The sequence below is a fragment of the Simochromis diagramma genome, unplaced genomic scaffold (assembly GCF_900408965.1).
Source record: "Simochromis diagramma unplaced genomic scaffold, fSimDia1.1 OVJJ01000685.1, whole genome shotgun sequence".
NCBI lineage: Eukaryota > Metazoa > Chordata > Actinopteri > Cichliformes > Cichlidae > Simochromis > Simochromis diagramma.
In genome coordinates this window covers 13716487-13739766 of record NW_024387477.1, presented here as the reverse complement: position 1 = coordinate 13739766, position 23280 = coordinate 13716487, and the positions used below count along the sequence as shown (strand labels likewise).

At 38.5% G+C, this 23280-nt stretch overlaps 1 protein-coding gene and 1 long non-coding RNA gene across 6 annotated transcripts in view; both read right to left on the bottom strand.

Annotated features, from left to right (window-relative positions):
* Positions 1-529: 529 nt before the first annotated feature.
* Positions 530-23280, bottom strand: part of LOC120723823 (high-affinity choline transporter 1-like) — a 26612-nt gene continuing 3861 nt past the window's right edge. The window contains exons 2-11 of one of the 5 annotated variants that reach the window (XM_040015568.1): positions 20938-21081; positions 18111-18331; positions 17329-17442; positions 16570-16725; positions 16145-16293; positions 12596-12739; positions 10928-11081; positions 10629-10846; positions 10115-10527; positions 530-778 (exon numbers count right to left, since the gene is read on the bottom strand). In XM_040015568.1, coding sequence (XP_039871502.1) covers positions 634-778; positions 10115-10527; positions 10629-10846; positions 10928-11081; positions 12596-12739; positions 16145-16293; positions 16570-16725; positions 17329-17442; positions 18111-18294 — 1677 coding nt within the window. In that variant the 5' untranslated portion in view covers positions 18295-18331; positions 20938-21081 and the 3' untranslated portion in view covers positions 530-633. Of the gene's footprint in view, positions 779-6177; positions 10528-10628; positions 10847-10927; positions 11082-12595; positions 12740-16144; positions 16294-16569; positions 16726-17328; positions 17443-18110; positions 18332-20204; positions 20236-20937; positions 21082-23280 lie in introns of those variants that run through there. The other 4 variants (XM_040015567.1, XM_040015569.1, XM_040015570.1 and 1 more) reach the window with 4 other exon arrangements.
* On the bottom strand, positions 785-3066 carry LOC120723828. The gene is made up of 4 exons (XR_005693825.1): positions 2331-3066; positions 1336-1452; positions 1034-1251; positions 785-940 (listed from the first exon to the last, which is right to left on the bottom strand). It is a non-coding gene; the product is annotated as an uncharacterized LOC120723828 (long non-coding RNA).

Below are 23280 nucleotides of genomic sequence, written 5' to 3'. Positions count from 1 at the left end.
TATTCAGTATGAATGTGACCATCTTTAACTTCACAACAATTAATTTATTAAACAATGTTTTTTAAAATCTACTTTTCAGGTTCCAGAGTCCTGATAACAGAGCTATGCCAAGCATACCACACAGCAAGTAAAATAGCTCATGAAAGATTTACATTTGATACTAGAAACTGATAAATATAATTATCTGATCTTTGTTTTTTTTTTTACAATTTCAAAATCTTTCATAATTGTATAATGACTCATTGATAAAACTGCAAATGCCCTAATATAATTATTCCGATTAAAAAAAGAAAAACAAAACACATTTATCACAAAGCAACTGTAAAATTTTATCAATTTTACTGAATTCTACAAAAGAAAGATTGTAATTTATGAAGTATTTGTGTGCAACAGCTGTAAGCTGCATAGCTACAACCTTTTCTAAGCAATGGTATATAAGTGCTAAAAAGAGAAGGTTCAAGTATTTTTTTCAAGTAAGTCAGTGACATAAACAGGAACAAACCATGCACTGATTATAAACAATGAATTCCTCCAAGGTCCTTCATTTCTGTTTTTCTGCCAAAAAAAACAGAAGGTGTGGTAATAAATCACCACAAAAACACACATCTGCATCCCACTAAATCATTTAGTTTGTCACTCCAGCTGACTGGGGGTTAGTATTAGTTCAGTTTCATTCTGACCATCAGGCTTCTCCTCCTTGTCTGTTTTGATGATGCCATTGATCATTAATGTTAATTTTTGTGATTGTTTGTTGGCCTTCACTTTGAATACGTCCCACCTCTCAGAAATCACAACATGCAGATAGTCCTGACCGGAGAGCACTGGACATAAATGCCATGTTCAAGAGTGCAACTCGGGAAGTGAAGATGTGCGATGTGCCAGCCACGCCCACCAGGACCACAGTGACACGGATCACCCACTGGAGCTCCCTGTCTGATGCCTGCAAAAAAAAACCCAAAATAAAATCAAATCTGGAAACTGAACCAGAAAAGACATAACCACAACTCGAATCTTCTCCTTTCAGGTCTCTTACTGTGGTCCTTAGGATGCTCTTATATATGTTGGATGAGAAGATGGAGGCGGCAGATAATAGAGCAGAGTCTGTTGAGGACATCACAGCAGCAGCTACAGCTCCAATACCAATGATGGAGATGTAGTTTGGAGTGAGGTACTGCAGAGCAATTGGCAGAACCTGACCAGCGTCTCCTCGCTCGAAGGGGGATGGGGAGCCATATAAGGTCAAGTTCCAATCTGGCATAAAAACATAAAAATGTTATATAAAGTCATATTAATTCATTCATATTTTTACACTTGTTGTTGACTCTGTTGTGGTACCTGTTGATGCTGTGACTGCTCCAAGTATGAAGACTAGCAGGTGATCCTGGCTGTATTTGATGAGGAGGCTGACAGAGTCCTCTGGTGGAAGTCCTGATATCCAAGGTTACCTACACCCTTTAAAAAGGAATTACAATTAAGGACTACAGTACTTAAAATCTGATGCCATTAATTTATTTTTAATAGCAAAACTCAGATGCAGGCTGGGACAGATCAAATCTAAAGCAACAGCATACCAAACAGCCTCAGGCCAGCTTGTAGGAGCCATTTTTAACTGTTTTAAGGAGCATTTCTTCAGAAATGAACAAAATACAATTTTAAAAAATATCTATCGACATGATTCCTGTGCCATAGAATGACCAACCAAGCTTTGATTCATAATTGTTTTTCAGTACAAATAAAAAAAAAGAAGATGCATTTGGCTTTAGTGGGTTATTCGTGTGAAATCAGAGGGCTTTTCACACAAGGATTCAAGGGGCTTTATTGTCATTCGCATCGCATGTTAACATGAGGTGGAACGAAAATATGTGCACACGGTCCCGGAGCGAAAAAGAAACCAAGTAATGAAGAAACAATTTTTTTTTTTAAAGTAATAAATAAATAGTTGTTTTTTTTGTTTTTTAACAAACAGAATAATAAGTAATAAAACACTACAATAAATAATACAATAAGTGGAGTGCAACAACCTGAGTACCAGTATGGAGTATGGGTATAGAGTGTAGGTATAAACATAGGTATAAATAAATACTTTAATAGCAAAAGGGAATGATGACCAGCATTGATAAAGTGACAGTGACACTAATTATTAGTATGTTTAAATTACTAAAACTGTAGAGTTTTCCATAGTTGGTTACAACATGACTATTAAGTGACCATAAATTCATAGATTTTAAAAATCTCAGTGGAAACAAAAGTGCCTGAATGCATCTCACTGCAACAATAGTCATTAAAATTTCACCCATATTCACCATTTTCCCTACACACTGCACACTAACCTGTCATAGTGAAGACTCCAACCGCCAGACTGATCCCTCTGTTGCCCAACAGTGTGATCTCTCTCCAGTCTGCTTTGCTGTTTTCCTCTAACCCCTTGGACTTCCTTGAGGCCCACAGTCTGGTGCCCAGTACCATCAAGTAAAACAGTGCCATCACCACCATGCCCGGGATGTTAAGGGTCACCATGCACTACCTCAGAGACAGACAGACAATGGTTCCCACTAGCTCTCTCAAATACCTACATGACCTGCCTCCTGATGTAGAGCTGGAGTGGTGTTGCTCAATTACAAAGCTCACAAACAGAACACAAAGGAAAAATAAATAGTTCAGATCAGATCCCTGTTCAGATAATCTCAAAAGTGTAGGTAGGTTCACTTGACAAATTAATGCTCTCTAAAGACACACACACACACACACACACACACACACACACACACACACACACACACACACACACACCTTAACGGAGGTCATTTGTAAGCGCAGATACTAGCCCTTTCATCTAACAGCCCCTCTCCTGATATCTCCACACTCCCAAAACTGTGCTGGGAGACACAGCAAACCTTCACAGCTCCTGAAGGAGATGCACTACCTGTGGAACCTGGATGGGCTGCAGGTACCGACTCATACTAAAAGTACTGCTAACACCACTTAAACTGGAGAAAAAATAAATCAAGAGGGAACTGTCTGCGGTCACCCCCTGCAACATCATTTTATTTTTTTAGGTGCTGCATCTGTTGTTACTTTCATTTTAAAAAAACAGCATAAAGATTAGTTTTATGTATCTTTTGTTGTAAAAACTGTCTAAATTTGTTTGCTAGTTTTAGTACAATGAAAATTAAAAACACTGGCTTGTAGTAGCTGCAAAGCACTGTCAGCAGTCATTTTTGAAATGCTCAATTTAAAAGGCATTTTCTTTTTCCAAATCAAACTGCAAACCCGTTAATGAAGACTGAAACCTCTGCAAGGAAGCAGTGGCAGCGACATGTACTCGCTTACTTTATTTCTCTGCTCAGCGTGATCCATATAAAGTTTCTCACAAAATGTTGTCATCCATAAAAGTGTGTAAACTTCATATCCTTCATACCAATTAAAGTGGATTTCTGCCAAACAGAGGGCTGGATTTCAACAATACTACAAACCGCTGCATCCATGAGGCTGAAGCCACACCTCTTTGAAAACTGGCTTACAAGTGGAAAATTACAACTTTAGGATTGTTGAGCTGGACTGAATGTTGGCAAGAGTGATAGAGCACTAGTAATAGACCAGACTAAAAAAAAAATGGTAACAATTCCAGGTTTGCAAGAATTGTGCATTACTAATTACCAAATGACTTGTAGTATGTTTTTCCACACATGGCACAACGATGGTAACTACATTATTCATGAATATTAATTGGGGATGGCCCGATTCGATATACAGTATCGGTCCGATCCTGACCTAAATTACTGGATCGGATATCGGGGAAAATAAGTGTTTTTCATAGGGGTTTTTTCGACCCACAACACTTTTTGGCCATGCCTCGTGTGTGCGTGCGTGTGTGTGTGTGTGTGTGTGTGAGAATGAGGAAACAAAAAGTCGGTTATGTGGGACTTGCTTGAATAAATTGCTCTACCTGATGCACTTTGTTATTCCTCTGTCTACTCAGATTGATAACTAATAGACAATTGCATTTGGCAATTACTCCACAATGCCAAGAAAGAGCCCATTTTAAAAAAACAGAAAAAACAGGAGCTACACCAGGATGCTACGGCTAGCTGTCCTCTGTCGCGAATCATCTAACATTAAGGAGAATGAGGGAGATGTTTTATCACTTATTAAAAAGTCATATAGGTTCCCAGAGCAATGTGACCAGCTTGGGTAGATAATAAAAAAATAGCATCCTTTAACGTTTTTATGGGCTTGCCAGCAAGTCCATACAAGTCTTGTTATAAAGTCTTGTATGAATCTAGGCGTTACCTTACTACTAAGAAATGGCATTCACAGTGTCTGATAAAGGAAGCTCTGTCACTGTGTGTTATAGATACATTAAAACATTCCACTTCTCATTATAATCTTTGTCATATATTTTTTCCTGTAAATATAAATCCAAAAATCTATTAAAATGAAATCTATTGGTGAGTACCCATAGAATGAAGCATATATATTTTTTCTTTTATTTAAATTGTACAATGCCCTAACTTTTTTAGGGGGAAAACAGGTTTAAACAGGTTTGCCTGCCCAAAGAAGTTCCAGTTGCTATGTGGGTAGTAAGACTATTAAACATGGAAGCACTAAATGAAAAATTCAAGCACCTAGCCATGCAGTCTGTCTTTACAAACATTCGTGAACAAATCTGTAGCTCTAAAGAGCTCACTGGATTCCAGCATGGTTCTGTAAGAAGATGCAGCCATCGCAACAAGTTAGGAGTGAAACAAAATTCGCAAAGCTAAGCATTCAATGACCTTCAGATTGTATTACTGCAAAGTGAAAGTGTTGCGGAACCACATGAACTCAGCCACAAAGTGTCAGACCACAAAGTTATAAATCAGGGTTACTGAATGATGAGTCACCAACACTCTGCTGACTTAATAACTGTAGAGCTCCAAATCTCCTTTGGCTTGTATCACTGTAGGTTAAATATTTAGGTGGCCTAGTACACGCGCACACACGCACGCGCGCGCGCACACACACACACACACACACACACACACACACACACACACACACACACACACACACACACACACACACACACACACACACACACACACACAAGAAGTGCAGCCTTACCTGATATACACCATACTGTTACTCATTTTATATTAAGATTCAAAAATCTAGTTGGTATTGGTATGCCGAGTAGCCTTCAATAATAGTAGCCTAATAAATCACACAGCAATAGTACATTCACGTAGTTGTATAAAAGCATGATAATAAATTACATAATCCAAAGTATTCAGAATATGTTACTTTTATTGAGTAACGTAACGGAATATGTTACAAAATACATTTTGGGACATGTAATCTGTAATGGAATACATTTTAAAAGTAACCTTCCCAACACTGAATATAGGCATGAGGATACAAAATGCAAAAAGAATGCTGGATATGCCATAAATTGGCCAAAACACTGGTGGTGGTGTGGCTTGTGCATGAGCGGAAAACAACAAAGATTTCATTGTACACTGGGCAAGGATTCATTTCAAAGTGACGAAACTACATGAGTGATGTTGCAAACAACCAAGCCTGTACTTGCACCTGGAATCTTTCATCCAGTTCCAAGTACTAGTGCGGTCTCAAAGTTTGTTACTTTGATACGGAACCAGCATGCGTTTACTGCTGCTAAACTTAATATATACAAACAAATTAAAAGTAATATTCAATATTATTTGATAACTATATGAAAATAATGAGCGTTTACATAAGAAATTCAGCTATTACTGATGTTACACTGTGCAAACAACATACAGAAATCCCAGCTGGCGAATTTAAACCTAGGACGTGTATCAAACATATTGCAACATGAAATTGAAAGATTTTTTAAATTGTAACCATTTATAAATGTATACCATCAGGATCAGCTGAGTGCTTGAATGCCAGTCAACCAATTATTCATTATGCAATGATGTTATACAACCAGCAGTATTGGCATGTAACGTCACAGATGATTCTAGTCGTGTATGTATAGCAGTTTTTTCAGACTGATAGAAAATGTAATTTCTATATCAACTTTTGAGAGAAAGATCACAAAGTGCTTCACAACAAACTACCAGAGCATTAAAAAAAAGAAAAGAAAAAAAAATTTAAACACAGGAATAATCTCCTATAGATTGTCTTTTATCTCACCTGTCATGATCACGTTAGAGTTGCTTTTTGGTTTAAGTATGCTTCCTGTCCGAGTTCTGTTCTTTTTTTCCTTTGAATTTTCAGGTATTTCATGGTCCTGGGTTCTCTAACCCAATGTTTTTCATTTGTGGACTTTCTATATCTACTTATTATTCCTTTACGTCTTAGTTTGCTTTTTACATGTTATTCTTAAGTCTTTGTTTCATGACTTCTGTTGGATGAGTTTTATTACAACTTTTGTGGAGCAATTGGAGTTGAATTGGTTTTGCGATCTGCGATTACTTTTTAGTTTTCGATGAGCAGGAATTAAAGGCTTGCCATTTTTCTACACTTGTGTCATGTGTTCTGAATATTGGCTATACAGCTTCATGTATGAGACAATGGTGGAAGGCTGCCTCCCTGAGCCTGGTTCTGCTGGCGGCTTCCTCTTTTTAATAGGGAGTTTTTCCTTCCCACTGTTGCCAAGTGCTTGAATAAGAATTGTGTGATTGTAGGATCTTTACCTTACAATGAGAACCGATATAAATACTAGCTAAACTGAAAAAAAAAAAAAGAAAACAGTTTTCATTAAATACCAATGCTAGAAGTTCTATAATCTTGTATTTGTGTATCTTTCCAATTATATCTCTTGTTGTGACTGCCTATAAAATGTCTAACATTGTGTAATTTTTACGCATTTGAAAATGAGTGTGATTGTGTTACAAAACTCACTTCAGTGTGCCGAGTTAATGACCTCAACATCCTCCACTCCAGTGGAGGATGTTGAGGTCCTCTGATAATATATTAGATAATATAAAAGCATAAGAGAAATCTTGCATAATCTACCATATCAGCATGTTCAAACATCTCATGACGTGTAAGAAAGAGCAGAAATGTTAGTGTGAATTTTTATGTCATGAATGGGACACATGTGGTCACATGTGTAAGTGTGGCACAAAGAAATCAAGGCATATAAAGAAGCAGATTCTTACCCTTGCCCATACTAACACTGGGAGATGTGGGGAACGTGGTGACATGAGTACCCTATATCAGTGCACAACAAACATATTTAAATAAGTGGTATGTGGGCATGCTAACACCAACACTTAAATACTGCAGAATGCATGCCCGAGATATAGATTCTACATAACGTTCATGTGGCTTTAAATTCAGAATTAACAGTTAAAAGGTACTTTAAATGTCAATTCTCTGTTCATTCTAACATTCTAACACAAATCTACATCCCAGTAAACCATTTGTTTGTTACTACAGCTCCAACATGACTGTGAATGAAACCACTGACAGTAAACCCAGTGCCCTGCCACCACAAAGCAGGAAAAAAAATAAAAAATAAAAATAAACCAAAAAAAAAGAAAACCTACCATACAATGCTACAGGCCATACTGTACCTGAGCTTTTTAACATAGACTCTGGCACAGTGAAAAATTGTCCTGTAGTACGACTAGAATTCATAAGAATTTAGCGATTCTGATTCCATTATCAACTCTCATTGGATTCTCATTGCCTCCACTTTGAGAGTCACCATCATCACTAAGCACCATATGGAAGACAAGTGGATGAGAAACGTTTGTGCATATTGGTAGCATTTCCACTCTTGGTGTTGATACTAAAAATAATTGCACCCAGAAGACAGTAATTTGTTACTTTTTACATTATATCAGCATAATCTCATCTCATAATTACCATTTATCAATATAAATCTACTGACTACAGCCCCACACACCAACACATATCCCAATCCTAATAAGGACACACATATGATCTTTCTCAAAGCATTTACATGTGAACACAAAGCCAACAAAACAAAGCAAAGAAACTTCACAGTAATTTCCACAGTGATTCTACTTTAGTAACATGAACAGGTAGAAACAGGTACAGCTTGACTGCTCATCACAGATGTTACCTGTTGAAGTTCAGGGTCTGGCTGCTGGGCGGGGTCAGGATTCACTCAGCTTTAAGTCACTCTGGGTTCTTGGTTAGCTTAGTGTTAGCATGCTGTCCTTGCAGGTGCTGGCACAGAGCCGAAGTTGTGTTGGCAGGATAATGCAGTTACTGTTAGTGTAGTTTGCACTTTCCCCACTGTGCTCTTCTCCTTTGTGCAATAAAAATAAAAATAATGTCCATATCCACACTTTTGCCCCCCATCTTCCTCTTCAGTTCCACACGTACTGAAATCAGCTGATTGTAGTACAAGTGCAAGTCCAAAAATATTTTTAATTGTTTTCCCAAATCATAATTTGTTGGGTAAGGAAGCACTTTACTGCGAGCATCCATCTTCCATTTCATACTTCCATCTAGCAAAATAAAGTCCAGTGGCATGAATGCTACATAAGATTCATACATATGAATGGACTCATATTCATTATGTGATTCATGTATTACCTCCCACTAACTTTAGGAATTTTATTGAAGTAACACTATATTAGTATCATTCACCATTAGTAACAATCGGTTAAACAAATGCTAGTAAAATGTATTTAAAGAAATTACTCCAATGTAATTTTAAGAAATGTATATACTGCATGCAGAAAGCATGCACTGATTATAAACAATGGATGACTTTGGAAGAATCCATGAATTCTTCCAGGGTCCTGTGTCAAACATGATCATTTCACAAAATATCTGGCATAAAAACAGAAGGTGTGATAATAAATCACAATAACTTCAGCTCTGCCTTCAATACAGTTCAACCCCACAAACTGGTTAATAAACTAAGCAACTTAGGACTCAGCAGCTCACTGTGCAGCTGGATATTGGACTTCCTGAGCAACAGACCCCAGAACGTCAGAATGGGAGAGCACACCTCCTCCACCCTCATTCTGAATGTGGGTGTCCCACAGGGGTGTGTCCTCAGTCCCCTCTTATACTCACTTTTTCACCCATAACTATTCACCAATCCACACCAGTAACACCATTATAAAATTTGCTGATGACACCACCGTCATAGGACTGATCGACAACAATGATGATTCAGCCTACAGAGAGGAGGTTCAGCATCTGAAGCAATGGTGTGACGACAACAACCTGCATCTAAACACAGCCAAGACCAAGGAGATGGTAATCTACTTCAGAAGAACAAAGCGATCTGAGCACTCTACCCTCTACATTGATGGGGAGGAGGTAGAAAGGGTATAAAGCTTTAAGTTCCTCGGAGTCCACATCTCGGCCGACCTTACCTGGTCCACAAACATTTCCCACCAGGTAGGGAAAGCACAACAAAGGCTGTACTTCCTCAGGAAACTACGTCAGGCCCAATTACCCCAAAGACTGCTCGTAAACATCTACTGCTCCACCATCGAGAGCCTTCTGACCCTGATTGGAGGATAACTGCACTGCCAACACTCATGGACATTACACCTTATTTGTAAACCGTATTTCTATTTATACTTCAATGCAACCAACACCCCTACCTCTATATTTATTATAACCTTAGCTAATATAGTTCCAACAGCACCCCCCCACACACACTCAATGTGCAATATCACTGATCACACTGCACCTCTCAATGCACCTACTAGTTAGATGGCATGTATGTGTATGTATATAAATGTAAGCATGTATGTGGAAATATGTGTGTGTATGTATGTACGGATGCATATATGTATGTATGTGCGTGTATGTATAACTTGTACATATCTTTCTTGTGTAAAGGTAAATTTTTTCTGTTATTGTGTAAATACTTACGCTATTGTGTACTTCACACACATGGAGAAATGCCAAACTGCCTTTCATTGTTCTTGTAACAGTGACAATAAAAAGCTATTCTATTCTAAAAACACACATCTGCATCCCACTAAATCATTTAGTTTGTCACTCCAGCTGACTGGGGGTTAGTATTAGTTCAGTTTCACTCTGACCATCAGGCTTCTCCTCCTTGTCTGTTTCGATGATGCCATTGCTCATTAATGTTAATTTTTGTGATCGTTTGTTGGCCTTCACTTTGAATACGTCCCACCTCTCAGAAATCAATCCTCTGTTGAAGAGCAGTGATGACAGGTAGGAGAACAACAAAGTAACAAAGATAGTGGATAACATGCAGATAGTCTTGACCGGAGAGCGCTGGACATAAATGCCATGTTCAAGAGTGCAACCTGGGAAGTGAAGGACAACAGGTAACCCTATGGATGGTTCACCACTGAGCAATCTCAGCAACACTCCAACTAGCAAGCCCATGATAGAGCCATAACCATTGGAGATGTTAAAAAAGAGGACGCAGACTAGTTGAGGGAACATGATGGCGTAGGTTATGTCTGAGCCCAGGATCCAAAAAACCATGATGCTGTTGTTTAGGAAGGTGAGCGATGTGCCAGCCACGCCCACCAGGACCACAGTGACACGGATCACCCACTGGAGCTCCCTGTCTGATGCCTGCAAAAAAAAAAAAACCAACCCAAAATAAAATAAAATCTGGAAACTGAACCAGAAAAGACATAACCACAACTCGAATCTTCTCCTTTCAGGTCTCTTACTGTGGTCCTTAGGATGCTCTTATATATGTTGGATGAGAAGATGGAGGCGGCAGATAATAGTGCAGAGTCTGTTGAGGACATCACAGCAGCAGCTACAGCTCCAATACCAATGATGGAGATGTAGTTTGGAGTGAGGTACTGCAGAGCAATTGGCAGAACCTGACCAGCGTCTCCTCGCTTGAAGGGGGATGGGGAGCCATATAAGGTCATGTTCCAATCTGGCATAAAAACATAAAAAGTACAAATAAATGAAAATATATTTTAACAATTTTATTAAATATATTTCTCTGTTGTTGTACCTGTTGATGCTGCGACTGCTCCAATCAACACAGATGGGATTCCAAGTACAAAAATAAGTGGAGCTGCAATAAAGCAGGTGATCCTGGCTGTATTTGATGAGGAGGCTGACAGAGTCCTCTGGTGGAAGTCCTGATATCCAAGGTTACCTAAAGCCTTAAACAAATGACAGTGTGATAGTTAGCCGTTCATTTTGTTAGTTAGTCATTTATTAGGGTAATGTTGTTTTAGTTTATAATCTCTCAACTTTAGTTGTATCTCTAATTATGTGTATTTTATTAGCACTCAGCAAATGACAAACTGTTTATTTCATTTTGAGTTAACTTGTGTGCTTTAGGTTTATAATGTTCACATGGAGTACACATTATAGGTTGAAACATTTGCTCATTTGTTTCTCGTCAGACTAATTGTTTATGTCTATTTGGAGTTTCAGTGCTTGTTCAGAGGTCCCTTGAATGTAAATGAACATTTCTAGTATTAATTATAGTTTTAGTATTAATAATCATTAAATTCAATGAAAACTATGTCCTTTATCCCCCCTCATTACATCATTAGGCTTACATCATGCAAACAATTTCATACCCATGAAGGCCTAATGCTGAATGACTGGATATTGTTGAATGTAACTTGATCGAGTTCACTTGTTAACCACAATTTCTCCACTCATGTTTTCTAAGATGAATATCGTGGTCCACATTGATATCCTTAGTTTTTTCTGGTTTTAAAGGGAGACCCTGTTCTTTATTTTGTTCATGAACCTCATTGATCCATCTCTGACCTGGAACTGATACTGAAACCACTTTTCCCATGTTGGATTTCATCTGCTTGAGGTTCATAGCCAGAGTATGAAAACTGCTTTTTGAAACTGATCCATTTATAGGCGAGTCACTGCTTGGTTTGAGTTTTGATAACTTTATAAATTACTTAAATAATCACTTTAAAGCAGATTGAACAGCAACCGTGTGTGTGCTAATAAAGAATGCTGCAAAGCATGTTAATGTCACCGGGTCTGCCGTGGTCACTCACAGTGGTGACGAAACCCAGGACGGGAGGCATGGCAGACCCAGGACTTGGCTAGTAGAGGGAGGAGCTGGTGCAAATGGTGGCCGAGCTGGCGACCACGCCGCAGGAGCAGGCGGCGGTGTGGCCGAGCTGCAGGACCAGACTGAGCGCCACCTGCAGAGGATTGAGTATCTGGCGGCGCTGATCCGGTCCTGCCCGACACCGCCGCCACCCCCACCGGTGTCCACCTGCCACGCGGCCGACCTCTGGACCAGCTTCCCCGGCACTGCTGGGTTCGCGGGGGCCACCTGACCTTACAACTTCCCGTCGCTTGGCCAGGGCCCGGGGGTGCCGACGGTCCAGGCTGATCCCCTCTGCCACTTGCAGTGGGGGGAGTAGGTTCGGCCGGATGGCTCCCCGGCCTCAGTCGGGCGATGGGGGTATGTGGCGGGCGTGGCCTGCACGGCATCTGCCGTGGTCATTCACATAGTTTATTTTGGATGATTGTTTGTACTTAGTGACCTTTATTTTAAAAACATTTAGATCTTTTAATACCCATCAAGAGACTAGTGCTAGAAATCTGTCTTGGTCTCTGCAACTGCTAATGTTTTTCTGTGTTTGTTGCTTTTACAAATTCAGTCCTAAATAAAAATAAATGCAGGCCTTACCAATAATAAGAAATGATCAATCCATCTCCATAGCCTTTCTTTATCTACAGAACCAATCCAGGGGGCTTGGTAGGTAAAGTTGAAAGCAGTCTTAGTAATGTCCATAGAGTGGGGGTTCATTAAGGTGAAGGGGACACAGAGCCACTGCAGAACAGAAGAAGATCCAATGACATAAAGACTAAGTTACAATGTTCACAATCACATTAGATTTGCCTATATTAAAACCCTGTTCCCAAAAAGTTTGGGATGCAAAATGTAAAAACACTGTAAAATTGTAATACAAATACAATGCAATATATTGGAAACCATTCCAACCCTATATTATAAGCAGTAAGTTGAAACTGTTGTGGTTAAGAGTCTCTTCTGCGAACTGTTTATGGCCCAGACGGGCATTGTTAACGCTGTGTATTTTTTGACATTGGGATAAATCAAAGCTGCTGAGGAAAAGGTGCATAATCACAGCACACTTCAATTCAATTCAATTTTATTTATATAGCGCCAAATCACAACAAAAGTCGCCTCAAGGCGCTTCATAGATACAGAGAAAAACCCAACAATCATATGACCCCCTATGAGCAAGCACTTTGGCGACAGTGGGAAGGAAAAACTCCCTTTTAACAGGAAGAAACCTCCGGCAGAACCAGGCTCAGGGAGGGGCGGCCATCTGCTGCGACCGGTTGGGGTGAGAGAAGGAAGACAGGATAAAGACATGCTGTGGAAGAGAGACAGAGGTTAATAACAGATATGATTCAATGCAGAGAGGTCTATTAATACATAGTGAGTGAGAAAGGTGACTGGAAAGGAAAAACTCAATGCATCATGGGAATCCCCCAGCAGCCTACGTCTATTGCAGCATAACTAAGGGAGGATTCAGGGTCACCTGGTCCAGCCCTAACTATATGCTTTAGCAAAAAGGAAAGTTTTAAGCCTAATCTTAAAAGTAGAGATCGTGTCTGTCTCCCGAATCCAAACTGGAAGCTGGTTCCACAGAAGAGGGGCCTGAAAACTGAAGGCTCTGCCTCCCATTCTACTTTTAAATACTCTAGGAACAACAAGTAGGCCTGCAGAGCGAGAGCGAAGCGCTCTAATAGGGTGATATGGTACTACAAGGTCATTAAGATAAGATGGGGCCTGATTATTTAAGACCTTGTATGTGAGGAGCAGGATTTTGAATTCAATTCTGGATTTAACAGGAAGCCAATGAAGGGAAGCCAAAACAGGAGAAATATGCTCTCTCTTTCTAGTCCCTGTCAGGACTCTTGCTGCAGCATTTTGGATTAGCTGAAGGCTTTTCAGTGAGTTTTTTGGACATCCTGATAATAATGAATTACAGTAGTCCAGCCTGGAAGTAATAAATGCATGAACTAGTTTTTCAGCGTCACTCTGAGACAGGATATTTCTAATTTTAGAGATGTTGCGCAAATGGAAGAAAGCAGTCTTACATATTTGTTTAATATGTGCGTTGAAGGACATGTCCTGGTCAAAAATGACTCCAAGGTTCCTCACCGCGTTACTGGAGGCCAAGGTAATGCCATCCAGAGTAAGAATCTGGTTAGATACCATAATTCTAAGATTTTCAGGGCCGAGTACAATAACCTCAGTTTTATCTGAATTAAGAAGCAGAAAGTTAGCGGCCATCCAGGTCTTTATGTCTTTAAGACATTCCTGCAGTTTAACTAATTGGTGTGTGTTATCTGGCTTCATGGACAGATAGAGCTGGGTGTCATCTGCATAGCAGTGAAAATGTATGCTATGTCTTCTAATGATGCTGCCTAAGGGAAGCATGTATAATGTAAACAGAATTGGTCCTAGCACTGAACCCTGTGGAACTCCATAATTAACCTCAGTGTGTGAAGAGGACTCTCCATTTACATGCACAAACTGGAGTCTATTAGATAGATATGATACAAACCACTGCAGTGCAGTACCTGTAATACCTACAGCATGTTCTAATCGCTCTAATAGGATATTATGGTCGACAGTATCGAACGCTGCACTGAGGTCTAGCAGGACAAGCACAGAGATGAGTCCACTGTCAGAGGCCATAAGAAGATCATTTGTAACCTTCACTAAAGCTGTTTCTGTGCTGTGATGAGCTCTGAAACCTGACTGAAACTCTTCAAATAAACCATTCCTCTGCAGATGATCTGTTAGCTGTTTGACAACTACTCTTTCAAGGATTTTTGATATGAAAGGAAGGTTGGAGATTGGCCTATAATTAGCTAAGACTGCTGGGTCTAGAGATGGCTTTTTGAGTAAAGGTTTAACTACAGCCAGCTTGAAGGCCTGTGCTACATAGCAGATCATTAGAGATAGGTTGATCATATTTAAGATCGAAGAATTAATTAATGGCAGGACTTCTTTGAGCAGTTTTGTAGGAATGGGGTCTAAAAGACACGTTGGTGGTTTGGAAGAAGTAATTATTGAAGTTAACTCAGAAAGATCAATTGGAGAAAAAGAGTCTAACTTAACATCAATGGTACTAAGAGTAGCTGTAGATAATATTACATCTGTGGGATGATTACTGGTAATTTTTTCTCTAATGATAAAAATTTTATTTGTGAAGAAGTTCATGAAGTCATTACTAGTTAACGTTAAAGGGATGGTTGGCTCAAAAGAGCTCTGACTTTTTGTCAGCCTGGCTACAGTGCTGAAGAGAAACCTGGGGTTGTTCTTATTTTCTTCAATCAGTGATGAATAGTAGGATGTTCTGGCTTTGCGGAGGGCTTTCTTATAAAGCAGCAAACTATTTCTCCAGGCTAAATGCTCCAGATGCACACATGCTCCAGAAGGTAAAGAACCATTTATCATAAAGATTAACCTTTCAACCTCAGATTAAAATCTACTGTTTTTCAAAAAAAATATAGGCTGATTTAGAATTTAATGGCTACAACACGCTTTAAAAAAAAAAAAAAGGGGTGGGACGAGGGCAACGACAGTTAAGGGAGAAATGTATAATTAGGGAAACGGCTCAAATAATTGCCAGTTTCATCATCTTTAGTACATAATGTGCATGAAGATTCAGACAATCTGGAGAATCTAGAGCCAGAAAACAAACGATTAAAGACCTTCAGGCCCTCAAGTCTGAAAACGGTGTCCAGTGAGCACCATCAGTCACAGATCAAAACTCACAAAGAAAAAAACTGATGTTTAATATAATTTAAGGGGATAGAAAGAAAACCTCTCCTGTGGTGCATAAATAAAAGTTTGATATATATATTTTTTCAAAGCCACAGATCTTGTATTTCTCATGGCCAAGGAGCAGAGGGAACATCCAACTTGCTATAAACACAATCTGATGAGTTTGGAGACATTAATGCATATATTACTTTCTTTTTTAAAGTGAAGTGCCATCAAATTTAAAAAAAAAACAATAAACCATAAAAACAACAACTACTAAGTTTTCATGTATTTTCTATGTATTTTCAAATCCATACAGGCTTTATTAAAGTATTTACATTAATTGTGCTCTTTTATTTACATTAAACACAGTTTCCCTACATTTTATTAAGGAGGGATGGATGTAGTTTCCCATGCAAGTGAACTCACCATACTGAAGAAAATGAGTGTTAGCTGTATTATGTCTGTGTAGGCTACAGAGTAGAGACCTCCCATTAATGTGTATATGATGGCTACAGCAGCAGAGATCCAAATGGAAACAGCGTAGGATAAATCCAGGACCACGCTTATTGTTGCTCCTATAAAAGTAACACAGTAAATGATACAGAATAACATGTATCAGAATTACCTTCATTCAGTTTAGGAAAATGAGTTCAGTCACTTTAGGATGACACCAACAGCATGTGTCAGTATGACTTAATATTATCATACTAGTTTGTTGTATAGGTGTTTTGGATGCAGTTAAAACTATTATAGCAGCCAAACTTAAAACACTTGTCTCTATCCTGGAAATTATTCAGTTGCAGGTGCTATTACTAGAGAAGGAAAACAAAAGTTATGTGGGTATCACTCACCTAAGCCGATAAGAGTTCCTGTCACCCAGATTAGATCAGAAATTAACAGAGCCACGGACAGAGCTCCACTTATTGACTTTCCATACTTGATCTGGAATGGGTCCATCATTGTCACATATTTTCTTTCTCTCATTGGTTTGGCAAAGAAAAGTCCACCTTAACGACAGGTAGAACACATTTCTTCACATCCACTACTGAAAATCAGTGGACTTCCTCTTTAAGATTCATTCATAGTCTTATGCGAATCATATTTTACGCTAATTTGCACAGATGTGTCCCCACTTCCTTATAAGACATGCTTGGCCTGTATTTTTCAAAGCCTAATTTAGAAAAGGTAGGTTTTTAGATTTTTCCTTATGATTTTGCACAGCTTCCTCTAGAGGCATAAAAAGTGTTTGTGAAAATTTGTGGCGTTCCTATGTAAAAACACATTTAAAGTAATCATATAGAAATCATATTTTTCCACACAGATATACACCTTTGTCTTATAAAACACATCATTCCTGATTTAGACATTAAAAGTAATATCTAGAAATAAAAACCTTGCTTTGAAAAAGGTCGTTTTTGTAGATGTTACCTAATAGTTCAGATGAATATGATATTTGTAGGCGTAACCAAGTATGTGACAAGGAAATCATAATGATTAAATTCTGTAGTGTAGTACCTTACGCACACATGAGCCGCTTTCGTCAGAAAATGGGAAATCATGTGCAAATGCAGAAATTATACAGGTAATGGTGTTATTATTAAAACTCTTACCAACAATAAAAGACAGGGCTGCTGTTAATGGCATGACTGCCCAGGCCAGCCCCATAGTTGGTGTGTACACTGCTTCTGTCAGACCAACGATAAAGCCCCCTCCAACAAAAGTAGCTGCAGAGAGCACAGCACAAGCACACATAGAGGAATTACACCGTGACCTGCAGGCTCAGGTAAAGAGGCTTCTAAATTAATATTGCCTACTGATAAGCAGTTAATTGATGGCGTGAACACTTTTGCACATGAGATGAAGTTTTAAAAACATCCTGTTTTCTCTTTTAACTGTGTCTTAGTGTAACTCAAAATGTAGGAATTCAATTGCACAAAAAAAAAAAAAAAAAATTGACTTAAGCAAGGAATATTAATTAAAAAAAAAAAAAAAAAACAAAAACCCAACTTAAGCTTAATGGTTCCACTTCACTGTAATATGTAATAAATTAGGCACAACACATTTTTTAAAATAACCGTATTAAGAAAGGTTTGTTGTCTTTTACATACGAACAGGCTAGTCCCTTTATCTTAATAGCTGCACATGTTTTTGTTGAAAGAATGTCAAACAGGGGACTCCCTGTTAAAGAGAGACAGGTTGTTGTTCACCAGCTACTTTACTATTTACTTTGGTGGAGTTAGAAGAGAATATAACTTGTTCTATAACAAAAGCTGCACTGTGATGAGCTCATGCAACAACATACTCATTTTGTGCTTCACTATGTTCTTACACAGTTTCACTCAATGAAAGTGGCTACAATAACAGCCAAATATCTACAAACATGCACTCTCACCGGTCATTGTGAAGACTCCTACTACCATACTGATCCCTCTGTTTCCCAGCAAAGTGACCTCTGTCCGGGCTGCTTGGCTGCTTTTCTGCACCCGTTTGGACTTCATCGAGGCCCACAGACCAGTGCCCAGCACCATCAGGTAGAAGACCACCATTACCACCAGCCCTGGGATGTTCAGAGCCATTGTGTGCTGCCTTGATGACTGGCAAAACGTGGATCCACTGATGAAAAAAATAAATAAATAAATAAATAAATAAATAAATAATACAAATAAGACTAATAAGTTGTTTTTCAAATGCAAAATGTTTAGTTCAATCCTAACATTTCCTACAAACTGTGCTTCCAACTATGAACTATCAGTTGTAATGTGATACGGGTGGGGCAGTCAAGGGCAGTCTGAGGTGCTACTGTTTGATTAGATTTTAGTAAATGTTTGATAGTTTCTCACAACTCCCGGAATAGCTCTTGATTGGGGTTGGAATTTTCCTTCACAATGTAAGGTTTGTTTTTAAGACTTTTCCCTCTTGGTTGAATTACTCAGCTATAGTTTAGTTTTATATTGGCATGTCTCCAAAACTGTGTGCAGAAAACCAAGGCTGGAAATGGAAAAAAGAAACTGTAATTATACTTACAGCTCTATAAACTGATATCTGTAGATGAATAAGCTGTCAGGACAGTCACAACCAATGTAGCAGAATTCTAAATACTAGACCATATTTTAGTTACATTTATTTTTACTGTTTACTAATTATCAAGTTAGTGAAAGCGGTTAAAAATGTATTCAGTCAGTACAGAATCATCTTCCATCCTGAAATATCATCAAGAAAGCAGAATTAATTCAAATCAAGAAATAGGATCAGTTAGAGAGACAGAGGAGTCTGCATATAAGAAAAGATTAAAGCTCCTTTCTGAAGATCAGAAATCTCTATTTTTGCACTAGGATGTCAAAAACCTGTGGCTACAGCCTTGATGGCCTCACTTGGTTAAAGACGGAGTGTGATTGAGATCAGGGGGTTCCATTAAGTTTTCTTATATTTTCACTAGTTTTTCAATGATTGATACTCGAAACGATTGGAAAGTTAAGGACATTTATTCGTTTATTTGTGATTTTGGGAGTGCTATTTAGGTGACAGTTTATGGCAGGTAAAAGAAAACCCTTCATCAGAACTTGTTAGAGTGAATTGTTAAATCATTCATGTCATTTTATGCTTGCCAACTCTGATGAAAGGAATTCCACTGTCCTTCCCCCCCCAGATTCTCGAGGTTCTGGGTGGGGGGGCTGTAATGTTTTATTGCAGATACATCCTATCTGGAAGATCTGCTTCTTGTGATGTTGCTCCTGCTTTTATGACCCTTTGGTCAGCAGGAGGTATCTCACACACACACACACACACACACACACACACACACACACACGAACCATGTGGGCGTTGCTTTGCTGTGATGTGTTGTGTGAATTGTCTCTCAATAAAAGGCAGCGAGAGGAGGCCGTCATCGGGGTCATTTCCGTGGTGGACACAGACGAGGCCTCCCTTGCGCAAATAATCGATCGATCGACTGTCTTGTTTTCTTCATGATGAATAAGTCTCTAGAATTAGCGGGGCTTGTGGAAACACAGACCCAACAGAACTGTTCACATCTTCTAATTATTTGTCTTGTGAACTTGAAAACGGTGTCACATAGTTTATTATTCAGATTCAGTCCAACTTTATCAATCCCAAAAAAGGGAAATTTGTTTGCAGCTTACCCACACAACATACTCCCACAGTCAAACTCACACAACCGCCACAAACACTGTTGCATGTCAAGGCCACCTTACAGCCCTTAGCTCTCTTACTGAGAGTTTCCTATGTGAGGATAGGAAACCGGTTTCCTATGTGAGGATTTTTCTATACGTTCTAGAAAGCTCCGGAGAAATATCCACTGGCTTGGCTCTGCTGCTAGACCTTAGTGATAGGAGGAGCTCACAGCTAAAAATGATTTTGACGGTTGTTGCTACATGTTAGACACTTTGACACATGAGCCATAGCCTGCCTGTAGCAATTTGGGTGCATTTTTTCTTTCAACTCTGTTAACCTTAAAAGATTCACTCACCTATCACATTAGAGCCTACTCACAGTAACAGCTAGAACAAAAATAACACAATTTGCATTTATTAATAAAAGGAGTCATTAAGAGGTACATCTTTGAACAAAGTTCACAGCTCTAAAATCTTGTTTTATTTCAGGGGAAGTTTTAACAGTGTAAAGTCTGCCTGTTTGATTTCCCTCTCTTTATCACACCATTATAGAGGCAACAAAAAAAGAAAACAGAGTGCACACCGTATAATTTACAAAAAGCCTTGGCAACTGAAAAACACCTAACTGATCTAGAGTACTGGTTAGGCGGGAAGTAGTTATTTCATAAGGATATATCTAATATTCTCCAACATTGCGTTCAAGGAAAAGCATTGGGAACAGTAAACATGTAAAGCATTACCTTCACCTTGTTACAAACTGTCATGAAAGCTATTAAAAATAATTTTATAAAATCCATATAAAGGCATTTTGGCATAATATAGATGTGATAATGCAGCAGTAAAACCTGATCTGAGTGACCTTTCTGTGTAGATTAAAAAGTGATACAGTGACAATTATTTGTAAACTTTTACACTTTTACTTTGTTTTAAATCTTAGTCACCAGCAAGTGCCAAACTAAAACACACGCTTGCTTTATCAGAGACCAGCTTAGTTTAATTTACAGTCAACAGCTGCAGCAAATATAGACAGAAGCTTTTGCTAACTGTGATAGGTTTAAGCAATGAAAATCAAAGTCAAACACTAATTACCTGCTTAGCTGGTGGCAGTGTGGGTATTCTGGTACCTTTCTGAATCCTTTCCAGGACTGCGTTCCTATCGTCTCTGCCTGACTGTTTTGTTTTCTGTTTGTCTCATAGCCAGTCTAAGCCTCCTTGTGGCATAGGGGGCTGAGCCTATTGTAGATAAGACACACACAAAAAAAAAAAAAAAAAAAAAAAATCTACGGCTGGACAGGTTTTCTCATTCCTCACAGACCTCAAAGGAACCAGCAATTTACGATCATTTCCAGGCAGAAAAAAGTGCCCGTTTAGGAATAGCGATACCAGAGGAAATAATTAGATTTAATAAATGAGACAGATAAAAGTTTTACTGAATTTCAACTTTTAGCTAATGGATTTGTGGCTGAAGGAGTATTTAGAGTCTTGACTTCTGAAAAAGTTGCGATGCGATCTAAAATATAGACATTGTTACAGTGCAATCAAAATCCTGTGCTTTAGCAAAAAACATAAAAGAGCAGCACTCATTCTTCAGAATGTCACATGATTTCAAAATCATGTAATTCGCTCAGAATTTTTAATTCATCAGTGAAGAAGTCTATTTAATAAGAGTATAAATATGATTACTTTACATACTGTATCTATGATAACCCGTTTGTGGACACTGTAACCCTTGTTATACCTACAGATTACAGACTCCCTATTCACTTAATGTTTATGTATAAATATTATAAATATGTAAAAATATTGTTTTGAAATAAGAACAGTTATGACCTTGTTCCCGCTTTTTCACGAACTGCTTGTCTAGGCTACATGTGTGACTGACGTCAACTGGCACTATAAACTAAAGATAAAATACACAAACAAAAAGTTCTCTTGTCAGCATATTTGGTGTCAGAATTTATTTAGACCCATGATGTACAATAAATCTTCCAAACTTACAACTTTTTAGCTGACCCTAATATTTTATACTCTTTCAAAAGCCAGTTTGAGGGTCAGAGTTGGAGTTAAGTCTATGTCAGGGGCATTTATTGGGCAGGGTTCAACATAAACACTTGCCTGATGGCTCAAAGCCTGAGTGGTAAAGTACACTGGGTATGTTGATTTGGCAGTGATGATATTTTTGTTATCAGATTATTCACTTGTGATGCCAACATGCTGAAATAAACCGTCACTATTTTTTTTTTTTTTTTTTTTTTTTTTTTTTAAAGTCAGCATTACTGTGATAAAATATTTTAATTTCACATACTAATGAATTACAGTAGTCCAGCCTAGAAGTAATAAATTCATTAACTAGTTTTTTTTTTAGCATCACTCAGACAGGATGTTTCTAATTTTATAAATAATTAAACATTTTTTATTTTATTTTATTTTTTAAATTATACAAAATAAAGGAGATACCCTGGTCAAAAATGACTCCAAGATTCCACTCTCCATTTACATGAACAAATTAGAGTCTAATAGATAAATATGATTCAACCCACTGCAGCACAGTACATTTATTATTTTACTATTCTTACAGCATGCTATAATCTGTTATAAAATGTTGTGATCAACAGTATTGAACATTGCACTGAGAAAGCTAACGTTTAATTAACTTTTGGCTCAACAGAGCTCTGACTCTTTGTCAGCCTGGATAAAGTACTGAAAAGAAACCTGGGGCTGTTCTTGTTTTCTTCAACCAGGACTTTTTGCAAGGGCAGCAAACTCTTTTTCCAGGCTAAATGAAGCTCTAACTTAATGAGATGCCATTTCCTCTCAAGCTTACGTTTTATCTGCTTTAAGGCGCAGGTTTGCCAGGCACAGTTATACCAGGGAGTCAAGCAAAGATTTCAGGCTTTTTTCAGGGGAGCCACTGTATCCAGGTTCGTAAACAGTGCTCTGCATTGTGCTGGCACATGACATTGAAGGAGATAACCGTGGAATTGCATCCTTGAACTCAGTTACAGCGCTTTCAGGAAGACAACTTGAGCCTTACTCAGGGTGTAAACAGACCTCAGACCAAATAAACTGCCACTGGCACACCTAATAACCTTTGAAAAAACTTGGCTTCTTTCATTGAGAAAGCGCTATATCTGAACCAGATGCAGCTAGACCGTGTGGTGGCAGATTTATTTTCTCATCTATTAATCACATATTTAAATCATATCACATTAGTTATAGTAATATCACTTTCTCACTTTACTATAGTAAGAGCACTCCTGTCACTAGTTTACATGCATGTGGAACGTTAACACAGTGAGGCCATTGTAATGGGAGACATTAAACAGATAGTGGGACTCCTTCTGCTTATCAGGGATATAAATCCTTAGGTGACGGCCAAGCAGAAAACAAGGTCATAACTCTCTCTGTGAGGGAGAAGGCATATCTCCCCCG